Genomic DNA, 12,575 nt, shown 5'->3' on the forward strand with positions numbered 1-12,575 from the left:
ACGAAAGGGAACTTAAGTGTTTTTTTGTTTTAAAAGCTTTGTTTTCTTGAGTTTCCTTTTGCTGAAAATTAGCAAACATATTTTTACACATAATACCATGAAACCCGATGAATGAGCTAAAACAAATGTGTTTTATACTGTAATGTTTTCTCTTTAGACATTTGGGGATATGGAGGGTTCTGGATTGCAGGTATGTTTTAGCAATCAGCTAATCTAACCCTTGATATTATTGGATATTATAAATAGATATTATTATCAATAGTAGTAGAAGTAGTTATGGTATAGTTAAGGTACATGTCTTCAGATTTGTCTCAGATCATATTCTAACCATGATGGCAAAAAGTTATTATAGGCTTTCTGACATTAAACCCTTCTCATATAAAGCATCAACAAATCTGATGGCAAGGCAACACTTTGGCATATTAACAATCTGTGCATGTCCCTTTGCCTCCCATGCCCTTTCTAAACTATTTCAATATGGTGACAGCACCACCTATTGGTCAAAAGTCATAGGGGAGAGGCACAACCTAACACTTTTTGACTTTATCAGTTTGTGTAAATCTACTTAGGGTTCAGAGTATTTCTATTTTTTCCACATTCATTTCACACGTCTTTTACAAATATGTGGCTTTGTTTCATTACTACAGTGTTTACCTTTTTCTTTATTGAGATATACTGTAGGTGATAGGTGGGGCACATTGTAACATGTGAGGGGCACATTGTAACACGACCATATGACAGCTTAACTTGTTATTTGATCTAATATACATGACAAACTAAAATATTTTGTCAATAAAATACAATTATTCTCTTCTTTTTTTCATATAAAATTGAATTTTTTTTAGAAATTCAAAATGAAATAATTTTGGAGTTTGACAATGAACACAATGCAAAACACAGCTATACAGCATTGGTCAAAACAATACAGGCAAACAGATGAAGAAACTTAATCAGACATTCAGAAAAACACAGGGCTGAACAAACACTCCCCTCCCTCCACTCACAGCTCTCACAGAAAAGGAGATAATTAGACGAGCCAGTAAAAATGCTATAAATTTTGTTGAAATAATATTTTCTAAATGTTCAGGTTCTTTCTCTCAGCCTTTATTCGCATTTTCCCCCATGGTTTCTCAACAGAAATTCATAAAAGTTGATTATGCCAATTATATTGGTAACTGTATAGAATAGCATAGTTCTAAGAGCGGGGCACATTGTAATGCAGTGTTACAAGGCACCCTATCTGCGCAACTGGAATTTAATCCTGGTTAGTATATTCTGCTAGTTAGTGAATCAGTTGGATATCTAAACTGCTAAATAACAGACCGGAGATTTAAATACTGTCAGATTTGTCTAATTTTAAATAAACACAAAAAATACAGATGAAAAAATAACTTAAGCAATTTACTTTTGCTATTAAATGCTAAATAAATGTTAAATAAATACTCAGTGATATCTCCTAAAGATTTCTGAATTTTTGCAATTTTTTTCTATATTGTCGATATGGCAACTATTAAATACATTAAGTTTCATCATGCTCGCATTTGTGGAAGTATTTAAACCATGTGTGATACAACTAACCCCACGTTAGTTTGTGTCCCGCTCACCCCTACTATGCAAATGTATTAAGTAGTTTTAATTATTTTTTTTAATAACAATTAAAAATAACAATTTATTTTTTTCACCATTTTGGATTCTGTGTTCTAATAAATTCAACAGATCTGCTGATGTTACGTTTGGCTCTTTAATTGCATTTTGCAGTTATATTTCAGTATGTTCTCATCTTTTCAGGATTTATGTTGTCCTTCTGGTCCACCTGGGCCTCCTGGGCCCCCTGGGCCCCCAGGGCCAGACTGGGGAATTGGATCAGAATTAGAGTCCACTGAAATTGGCCCCACTGGTCCTCCGAGACAAAATGGGTCCACTGGGCGTCCTGTAAGAAATCCTCCCCTCATTAATCCCATGCATTTTAAAACCTTTGTTAGAATTTTGTTTATCTTGATGTTTATTCTGTTTTTTTATGACTCAGGGGCGCCCAGGTCGACCTGGAAAACCTGGTCCTCCTGGTCCCCCAGGCCAAAAGGTAAAATAAATATTACAATTATTTCCATATGCCTAATAGTAAAATTAAAGACAGCAACTTATGTTTTTCTTCTCTCTCTCTTTTAGGGAGACTGTGGTGAGCTTGGCTTGCCTGGAGTTGCAGGGGGAAAGGTAAAACAAGTGATGCTAACATATTTAATTAATCGGATTTTAAGATTTGATCACAGAATACTGAAATATGACATATAAGAGTTCAGATGCAAAAGCCTCTAAGTGCCATCTGAAATTTGATCATTTTTATCAAGCTCGTATATTCAAGTTCAGTAATTTCACTTAAATGGCAATGCAAATTACCTATTAATTGTCATTTAAGTGAAATTACTGAACTTAAATATACAAGCTTGATAAAAATTATCATTCTAGAAGAAAATTTCAGATGGCACTTAGAGGCTTTTGCATCTGAACTCTTCATATACAATCAGACATTCACATCAGAAGCCTTTTCCATTGGGTAGTTAATCTACAGTATATTTTTCTCCCTTTAGCAAAGCTCCTCCTCTGCTTTCTCTTTTTTCTCCAATTGGTTTCCTTCCTGGGAGACTAGTGGGACACAGGTATCTTAAAGTCATGCATGACAACAAACTAACTGCACTGGGTGTGGTGTCACAAGAACTTTACTAATGAATTAAAGTGCTATTCTTTAAGTCATTAGCTCACTAAAGACAACTTTTCATAGTCAAATATTTTTTTAGTGAGTGCGAGTAAATCAAACATTTCAGACTTACCTTATTGTTTGACTCTGTTCTCTTATTGTGTGAGGCTTGCTTGTCCTTGTCATACATTTTCACAACACTGAGACAATTGAGGACTGTGCACATAACCTGCATTACACTGTTTTCTTGAATGATATTTACTGTAGTTCAATCATGATAACTCTGAATAAATTTTAGCATGGTAATGAATATGGCAGTTTAGTGTATTTGGTCTTTGCGGACTAGATCTTCTTTACAAATCATTTGTTTAGAACCATATCAGCTTTGCAGATTGGCCAAGTCATTTGATTTTACTTAAGTGAGGCTTCATTATGTCGAAATTTCAATGTTTAGCTGCTAAGGGATGTTGATTTCAAAGTAAAACCATGAACCAGAGTGTAATAGATGGTTTTATCTGTTCTCAGGTTTTTTAATATACCATATTCCTGAAAATTATAGTCTACTTCAGGCCCGGCGTCAAGGGCCTGAGACGTCAAGGGCCTAAGACGATCTCAAGCCCCCCTTGCGGTGATCTGAATGATGATTATGTGACTGAGCGTTCGTGCAGGGTTTGCCTAAACACTTTATGAATAAGATAACAATAAACGAGAACTGCCTGAACTGTTCTTTACTTTAGGCTATTAAACGTCTTTTCACACACATGTGAGAGGAAAATCCGAAGACCGTGACACCCCAAGTACGCAATGCAGGACCTTAATTGCCTATCTACTAGCCCCGAGGTTAAAATGCATTGCACACATAGAACGAGCGCCAGCACATCCAGAATTAATGTGCATATACACAATCAAACATAAGGTCTGTTACAATTATTAGGCTACTTTTATTATCAAATCAATATTAGGCTACAATTAATTGGCCCCGCAATAATCTCAGCGCATCACTGCATAACCGACGCGCAGCGATGAAGATGTTATATTAGTCCTCATTTAAAAAACAACGTGTTTAACATGAAATAATTCTCATTTTTTTCACCATGGGCCACAAGAGAAATATTAAGAAAATAAATTAAGGTTAGGCCTATACGTTATCAGCACATGTTAAGTAGATTCAGCTCTTATCGGTCAGTTTTTAGTTTCACTTCCATAGTGAAAAATTGAATGGGATTTGATAGTACTTCTCCACCGACATAACTCACCTTCGCTCAAAGTGCTCGCCTTCATAGTTTAAAATGCAAATATGTCAAATGTTGCGACGTGACGTTTTTCTTTTTCAACAATTGCGCAGAATGATGGACAACAATCACATTTCGCCGCGATATCCCCACGAAATATTTCCAATCACATTTCGCGCACGTCTTATTAACCCAGCCCACCCCCCCCCGTCGTCACGCAAGCCCACCTAAAAATTGTAAAAGCCCCCCCAAGTAGTTTGTCCTGGAGCCGGGACTGGTCTACTTGTTAAGTCTGACATCACGCACCACCATTTCTATAAGAACGCAAACAACAAACAGTTCTGATATACACTTATGGTGATCCGTAATACTACCAAAAAATCATGATCCTAAACTTTATCTCTAAAGCAAAATCTTTTTTATAAATAGTTAAAATGTTGGTGTCTGGGATGCAGTGACCATGATTTTTTAAAAGCTTAGCTTACAGTTTTTTTCAATTGCTTACACACTAAAATGAAAACTTTCCCACAATTAGCAAAACCTTACACTCAAGGAGCAAAACACCGGCCTAGATTTGCACAACTGTAAGCACATTGTCAGCTTTGCACTTTTTGCAAAACATTACACACAGTGATTTTGCAAAACACTAAACACACTTGCATGCATTTGACACAGAAATTTATCATGGTGTAATTTCCTTGCAATTTCAAAGCAAAGGCTTTCAAATGAACACACTCATGAACCAATTGGTTAAACACAGCCACCAGATGTGCACACACACTGTTGCTTAAAGGAGAACTCCGGTCAATTTTAACATTGAGCTCATTTTTTTGTCATTTTTTTTGTAAATCTGACTGCAGTAGATGTGAAAAATATGAATAAAAATAAAGTTAATTCGGCCAGCGCTCATACCTGTATTTAAATCCTGTTTTCGGTTGAAGTCCAAAGTAGTGTGCAAAGTCCAAAGGGTGCAAATTTTAAAAAGAGGATAACACGGTGTAGGCAACACCGATTTTTGTCGTTGTTCTCTGTATTGACAGCACTCCAAATTTACAAAAAATTGAGCTCAATGTTAAAATTGACCGGAGTTCTCCTTTAAGCAATTGAAAAAAACTGTAAATGTGTGCTTTAAATAAACAGTGAACAGTATTCTCTATTGAAATGAAGTGGAGGCTTAACCCAAAAACAATATTCGATAAGTCATGACTTAACAAGAGGTTATGAGGATCTATATATCACAGTGTCATGTGTTGCTTCAGTGAAGTGAACGACACAGGACAATATGAAAAAAAAAAAAAACAGTCTTTAATCCAATAATCCAGAACAAGAATACTCAGGACAACTATCAACAACGTAAAACTCACAACACCGAACAAATAACAGACAGAACTCAAGGCTTAACTACTCTGGGAGGGTAATCGACTGAACAGAAACAGGTGCATGGCAGTAATTAACAGCCAAGGAAACTAACAAGGGAACACAAGCAGGCAAAACTGGGATAGAACTCAGTGAAAGCAAACCCAAACTGAACAAGCATGTAAAACAGGCCCTGTTGTACACAAGGACATTGGCTGGCATATTACCTATCAATAACCAGTTTCATGACTGAACTTCAAGTCAGTTGACTCCCTTTTTAAGAAAACCTTTGTACAAGTCATAAATCCTTCCACCCCATTTCCTTCTCTGCAGGGTCCACAGGGTTCATCAGGGATCCTAGGGCAGGAAGGTCTGGCTGGGCTGCCTGGGCCCATGGGACCTCAAGGACCTCCAGGACCCCCTGGACCCCCTGGACCCGCATTCCGAATTACTGTAAGTTACTTAATATTTGAAGATCAGCACCATCTAAACCTTTGATCTCAGGACCGTCACAAGAGCCGTGCAGTCACACAGGACTTTGTGCCACCTGGGGGCTTAACACATGATCTGCCATATCCACTTTTTGTGTTTTTTTCAGACTGATGGGAAAGAAAAAGAAGTTGCTCTTCAATACATTCCAGGAGTCATGGGCCCACCAGGTCCACAGGTAACTGTGCACTGCTGTTACATTACCATCACAGCACAGCACCACAGTGTATATCCCACCTTATACCTGTTTATTCTTTTTATTTTTTCTCTGAAGGGGCCTCAGGGGATACCTGGACTACCGGTGAGATTTTGACAGTTGATAATGTGAAATCCATGTTGCCAAATTATAATCAACTCAGGACCAAAGTCAGTTATCTTTAAACTCTGCAGGGCACACCTGGTTTCCCAGGTATTCCAGGCCAGAAAGGCGATGAAGGTCAAAGAGGACGAGAGGGAATCCCAGGGTTAGATGGCTTTCCAGGAAAAATAGTGAGTGAAAGTTGACTAGCTTGAAGATCAGCTTTCAATGTCAAAATTGTAACTTTTAAAAAAATAAATCTTTCAATTTGACAGGGGCTAAAGGGGGAAAGAGGATGGAAAGGTGACAAAGTGAGTGTTAATTTCTAAAATAATAATGATTTGAGGACACTTTTTAATGCTAGGTGTAGAATCTCTATTGCTGTTTTTCTCATCTCTCAGCAACAGAGGTGTTCAACAGTCGTATCTAGTTTAATACTGCAAATTGTCTGTGGATCTAGGCAACAACTGTATAATAATAATAATAATAATAATAATATCTATATTTATGTTTAGGGTGATCCTGGTCATGTGGCAGGGCCTCCAGGACCGCCAGGGCCACCAGGTCCTCAAGGACAAATGATCTATATTAATGGCAGTGTAAGTGTTATCAAAAAGATAAACCGTCAAATGACTTTGTATAACTCTAAATAACACTTTACTAATCCTTCACAACTTTGCAGTTCTGATGCTAAATGATCTAAATAACATTTAATTTCAGAAGAATGAAGAATATGGAATTCCTGGACCACAGGTGAAAGGCATTAAGAAATATTAATTATAATAGCTCTTCCATAACATGAATATTTAAATTGCATGCCGTTCAATATTGAATGTCCCAGGTAATTCTGATTTGCTATTTATATATCTTTACTGCATTATATTGCATATGGAATCACACTCCAAGCATTGTGTTTTTGTCCTTGTTTTATTAGGGAGAACCTGGTATAGCTGGTCAGGCAGGATTTCCTGTAAGTTTTTTAATGTCTAACTTATAATTTTGTTGTAAGTCTAGTAAGCTGTGTGCTGTAAAATAAGTGTTTGGTAAATCACTTGTATTTTATATTTTGTATTAACATCCATTTCTACCACAGCTGGTGTTATTATCCTCACCTAGAGTCATTTTTCTTTTATTCTAAAGGTTATAAACTTTAAAAGATCACAATCAAAAGTGTGGATTACTTTGGGCAAGCATTGAAAATAAAAAGTCAGTTGGGCCAAACTGAAACTTTCTGTGAGAAGAGAGAAATGTTTTATATGAACTGTTTTTTTGTATGTTTTTTTATGTTTTTAAAGGGACCAATGGGTCCAAAAGGTGACCGGGGGGAACCTGGGCTACCAGGAGACTCTACCAAGGTAATCTGTTTTTCCTCTTCTGTCAGAACATACAACCTGAAGTAACAGAATACTACAGGGTTCCAGAAATTCTGATGTGCAAATACTGAGCTTGTTTGAATAATAAAAAACGCCGGCTCTGCGTGATTGCATCGAGAAGCACGTGTGAAATCAGTCCAATGGCGGTATAGCAATGGCAATATAGGCGGGTGATGTCATGGTAGGAAGCTATAAAGCGCACGCAGACCAAACATTGTCAGCTTCTGATAGGCCAAGTCCATCACAGGCATGCAGGGTGACGCAGCGTCTCGCTCCCTCTTCAGGGAACCGAGGTTACAGTCGTAACAGAGGCGTTCCCTTTCAAGGGAACTCACGCTACGTCGAGATTGACGCTATGGGAACGTCTATACCAACGCTGCCATATAGTGACCAGTGCCTATATTGTGTGAAATCAGGCGAGCACAACAAAGACTGAATGAATGTGTGGGGAAAGGACCAGCCTGCCGCATCACACACCTCTTGTAGGGATACCCCTATTATAAGGCTTAAAAGCCGCCATACTACTCCTGATCCAATGCACCACGATCAAACAACCTCTGGTGTTATATTTGTGGTTTTCCTTGTGCTGATCACAATGTCTCGTACTTTTAACCATTAGTCTTGGGTTAACTGCCTAATGTTGACACGTTCTTCCTTCAGCTAGGCTCATCTTTATAAGCTTGTATGGCCATAAAGTATTTAGCTGAGGGGGGGTTTGTTAGTTTGCTCAGACTGAATGAGGTCTCAAATGGCAGATTGTCTGATTTAGACTAATCTAGATTAGATTAGATTTAGCCTGCATGTTGATCCGGAGTTCCTATGAAATTCTGCTTTTTGGTTAGTCTGAAAGATTCATTTGGGTCTGGTTCATTTTCAAAACCTACATATGTTTGGCAGAAGTTCCCACGCTGCCAAAAAATCTACTAAGGGAACCAGTCTCTCAAGGCTGGTCTTAGGTGTTACTCGAGCAACCAATTCGATGTCCTGAAGCGGTGAACCGGCAGGGAACAGCCAAACTGACTCGCCGTCGCTTTGCTGAGAGCGCTGTGTTTCTCACACACACTTAGAGAGAGAGAGAGAGAGAGAGAGAGAGAGAGAGAGAGAGAGAGAGAGAGAGAGAGAGAGAGAGAGAGAGTGTGTCTTACATACCACACAGAATCGACACGCTACATGTAAACGATATTCTTTGTTGTATTTTCCTGTCAATATAACGGAGTTCATTGGAATTATTCAGCTTTTAAGAACAAGCAGAAAATATGCTGGGAGTGGACGGAAGTAATGGGCAAACGGCATTCTTATTGGCTGGCACTCATCCCTGTTCTGGTTTCAGCAAATTAGTTTGAGTGAACGCTGACAATGTGATTAATGTTCATGAACCCTTCTGCTCATCAATCCTTAGTGCGTTGTATATTGTTATTATTAGTAGTAGAATTGTTAGTATTACTATCTTTTAATAATAATTACAATTATCTATTACTATTATCTTTTTTTTTTACAGAAACACTGAATGACAAACAATATTTTAAGCACCACCACCAGTCCTAAGTTCAGTTAAAATGACAAATATGCATTCTTACATGGTAACCAAGTTTTAGTTCTAATTACTAAAGTTATATCATTAAATAGTGCTTGAATATCATAATCATAATATAATGCTTGATTGACTGATGTTAAGAGTGTACCTTCAGATATATAAAAAAAAAAAGATCAACCAGACAACTAAACACAGTCCGGATGAAATGCTGAATAGTATATTAATACAGACATCTCCTCAAAGATCAGATGAGTATATATATTATTTAATTTCTTAAATGCAGCCAAATGTCAACCAGACAAGTAAAAACGGTCTGCACGAAAAGCTGAATATAGTGTATAAATACAGACATCAAAATCAGATGAGTAGACTTATTTAACATTTAATTACTCAAAATTAAATGCAGCCAAAATCAACCAGACAGAAAACTCGGTCTGGGTGAAAGGCTGAATATATTTTGATACAGGCATATAACTTACAAAGCCAGACAAATATTTCCATTTAATTTCTCAATTAAATGCAGCCAAGACACAAGCAGACAAGAATACATGACCTGAATGACAGGCTGAATATTCATATTATAATCTCAAACACAAAAAGAACCAAAAATAATAAATAAATAATTAGTTTGCACACAATCATAGGAAAAAGAGAGAGAGGAAAATTCCCGTTTGCTCAGTTCCCTACGCATTTAGCCTATTGCGGACCCGTAATCTACACTTTGCCTCAGCTAATGTGAGATCCGAGCCACTAGATTCTTATTGCAGCCCCGTAATCTACACGCTACCTCAGCATCTACTCGCTGCCTCTGCAAACGCGAGATCCAAGTCAAAGAATCTTTGTTGACTTTCTTCCCACTGAAAGAAAGTCAACAGGAGCAGAGTTAAAACTCTCGATAGTGCATATCTTACACGTCGGGAATTTATGAATGAACACTGTCAGCCCCCTTTTACTAGAGCTGACATGCGTGCTCCACTCCCAAACAAACAACATTCCCACTCAATGTAGCGAGGGCAGGTAAAAAAACACAATCCAAAATGATGTTTGCTATCATGGACAAACAACAATAAATAGACAGAGACAATTTCACACAGAGCGCTGACACAAAGCTGACAATGTTTGGTCTGGGTGCGCTTTATAGCTTCCTGCCTTGATGTCACCCGCCTATACGCCATGGGACTGATTTCACACATGCTTCACAACGCAATCACACAGAGCGTTCCCATAGCGTCAGTCTCGACGCAGCGCAAGTTCCCTTTAAAAGGGAAATTTGATTCCCTTGATCTATATATGTGCATTTAAAGTTCATTTCAATTAAATTAATTTATTTGTGTAGCACTTTTTACAATACATAGGGCTTCAAAGCTAGCTTTACAGAAATTACAATTTAGAGTAGTCTGTTATCAGATGTGACTGTGTCCAAGTAATGTCCATATGTCAAAAATGTACAGTTCTAAGAAAATACAAATCCTGTAGTTAGCTAACATGTATTAATTTAGGCAGAAACAATGAGCTCATTAAAGCAATTATTACAATTAGAGATCATAATGATCACAATATAGAGAAAATTTGGCAGTTGTGAATATTGATTTAGAGTTTTTTTCAGATTTTAAGTCTTTTTCATTTTCGTGTCAGTGAAAAAAAGTTAAAACATGGTCATAAAAAGCATTTGAGATTGGAATTACAAAATTTTAATTGGTAAAAGAATGATAATAGAATTTTCATTTTTAGGTTATTGACTAGCTAGAAAAAAACAATATGTTCCTCTGTGGTGTTATCATTATACTATAGTTAGAAAGATTTAAAAAAAAAAAAAACAGCAATCCAGCCCTGGTTTTAGTAATGTTTAGAAGATGCTATCTTTATCCAACAAGCATTTTTTTAATACTTTTTTTTAACATTACATTTTGTTCTTTTTTTGTTAGGGTCAGAAGGGTGAACCTGGTCTAATCTATGACTCCAGTGGTAGCCCAATTTATATGGGAGGGCTGGTGAGAAATCTGCGGCTGTCATTCAGATGGATTTGTTTAGAACAGAACTACTAAACATCCATAGCATTGTTAGACAATTAATGTAGTTACTCTCCGTTTTAGGCCGAGCCAGGACTTCCAGGACCAGAGGGACCTGTGGTGAGTCTTGCTGAGGAATTTGTTTACCTGCACAATGGACCAACTGAGAAATATAATGATGATTGTTATAGATATGCTGATATATTTTCACTCATTAGGGACCAGTAGGGCCACCTGGACCAAAAGGTGAAATAGGATTACCAGGCAGATCAGTGAGTATCTCTCATGCTGAATTAAAATCAACAACATTTTCTGAAAACATTTTTGAAAGAGCAATAATAATTAACTACATGAATTTAGTTTAGGATTAGGGAATGGTTTAGGGTTAGTTAATAATAAATTATTAATCTCATGCTGTCTAACTTTTTTATATTTCAACTGGCATAAAATTCAAGTTAAATTTATTTGTAAAGTGCTCTCTAGAATACACATTGTTTCAACGCAGCTTTACAGCTTTACATTACATACTGTTATTTGCTTTACCATACAGTAAGATTTAGGTCTGGGCAACATCACGATATATATTGATGATACGAGTGCTCCTCTGGATTAAGATCTAGCTATATTCTATTTATAGTGTTGTTTAACAGACAAATCAGTGCCGCAGTGACTCAGGCACATGTATGAGTTTTCAAAGGCAATTAAGCAATTTAAATATCGGCCTGTATTATTATATTAAGAGATTTAAATGTTAGTTGGTTTTGTTGTAAGTGAGAGTAAGCGATTCTCAAAAAGTATTAATGAAAATATGATGATTGTTGTTGCAGATAAAAAGTCTGAAAAGTGTGATACATAGGTACACTGTAGTGTAAACACTAAACAGTAGTAGTTAAAATAGGTAGCTGCTAGAAAGTCAACACATAATCAGAGAATGTAAATAAAAGAAACTCAAACTTAGTAGAACTGTCCCAAATCCCTCTCATTACTAAATCAACACAAAAATTCTATGCAGTCCCATTATGAATAATTATCATGTTTAATTGAAATTCAGCATGGTCATGGCCGGAAAAAAAATAAAAGTAATGGGCATGGCCACTTTTAAGTAAGTAAATTAAATTGCCTATAACACAGTGACATAATTTTTGTGTACATGTGCAAATATAAGTACCATAAAAGACAAACATAAAAATGGCTCTAACTATTGCCCATTGGTCTAATAAACTTTGTTGCTTGCAACTATATTTTAAATGCATTTTTATAATATTATATTTCTTAGCCAGTTTTTGATCATTTGAATAATTTGGTATATTCTTGATTTCACAATATTCTTAATCAAAAAGGGTCGACCTGGTCTAAATGGAAAAAAGGGGGCAAAAGGTGATTCAGGTGGAGGATATGGTAATGGCTATCAGGTAAAAAATGACTATGTATTTGGTTTTAATTGTTACTATAGAAGTACATATACTATATACTATAGATTTCAAACTGATTTTAGGGACCCCCTGGTCCACCTGGGCCACCTGGTCCTCCTGGAACTCCAGCTTCTGTGGAAAAATTTAATGTGAGTAATGAATATCTTTTAGGTTTGTTTG

At 36.7% G+C, this 12,575-nt stretch overlaps 1 protein-coding gene across 4 annotated transcripts in view; it reads left to right on the forward strand.

The window, feature by feature from the left end:
- Window positions 1–12,575, forward strand: part of col18a1b (collagen type XVIII alpha 1 chain b) — a 164,203-nt gene that overhangs the window by 127,893 nt on the left and 23,735 nt on the right. For 3 of the 4 annotated variants that reach the window (XM_081380997.1, XM_081380994.1, XM_081380995.1), the window contains exons 9-27: window positions 158–190; window positions 1,789–1,932; window positions 2,027–2,080; window positions 2,167–2,211; window positions 2,586–2,654; window positions 5,614–5,733; window positions 5,879–5,947; window positions 6,044–6,070; window positions 6,160–6,258; window positions 6,343–6,378; window positions 6,583–6,666; window positions 6,788–6,820; window positions 7,002–7,037; window positions 7,363–7,422; window positions 10,900–10,965; window positions 11,068–11,103; window positions 11,202–11,255; window positions 12,324–12,395; window positions 12,479–12,544. In XM_081380997.1, coding sequence (XP_081237123.1) covers window positions 158–190; window positions 1,789–1,932; window positions 2,027–2,080; window positions 2,167–2,211; window positions 2,586–2,654; window positions 5,614–5,733; window positions 5,879–5,947; window positions 6,044–6,070; window positions 6,160–6,258; window positions 6,343–6,378; window positions 6,583–6,666; window positions 6,788–6,820; window positions 7,002–7,037; window positions 7,363–7,422; window positions 10,900–10,965; window positions 11,068–11,103; window positions 11,202–11,255; window positions 12,324–12,395; window positions 12,479–12,544 — 1,203 coding nt within the window. The remainder of the gene's footprint in view (window positions 1–157; window positions 191–1,788; window positions 1,933–2,026; window positions 2,081–2,166; window positions 2,212–2,585; window positions 2,655–5,613; window positions 5,734–5,878; window positions 5,948–6,043; window positions 6,071–6,159; window positions 6,259–6,342; window positions 6,379–6,582; window positions 6,667–6,787; window positions 6,821–7,001; window positions 7,038–7,362; window positions 7,423–10,899; window positions 10,966–11,067; window positions 11,104–11,201; window positions 11,256–12,323; window positions 12,396–12,478; window positions 12,545–12,575) is intronic. The other variant, XM_081380996.1, reaches the window with a different exon arrangement.

Source organism: Scardinius erythrophthalmus (genome assembly GCF_964197995.2).
Source record: "Scardinius erythrophthalmus genome assembly, chromosome: 12".
Classification (NCBI taxonomy): domain Eukaryota; kingdom Metazoa; phylum Chordata; class Actinopteri; order Cypriniformes; family Leuciscidae; genus Scardinius; species Scardinius erythrophthalmus.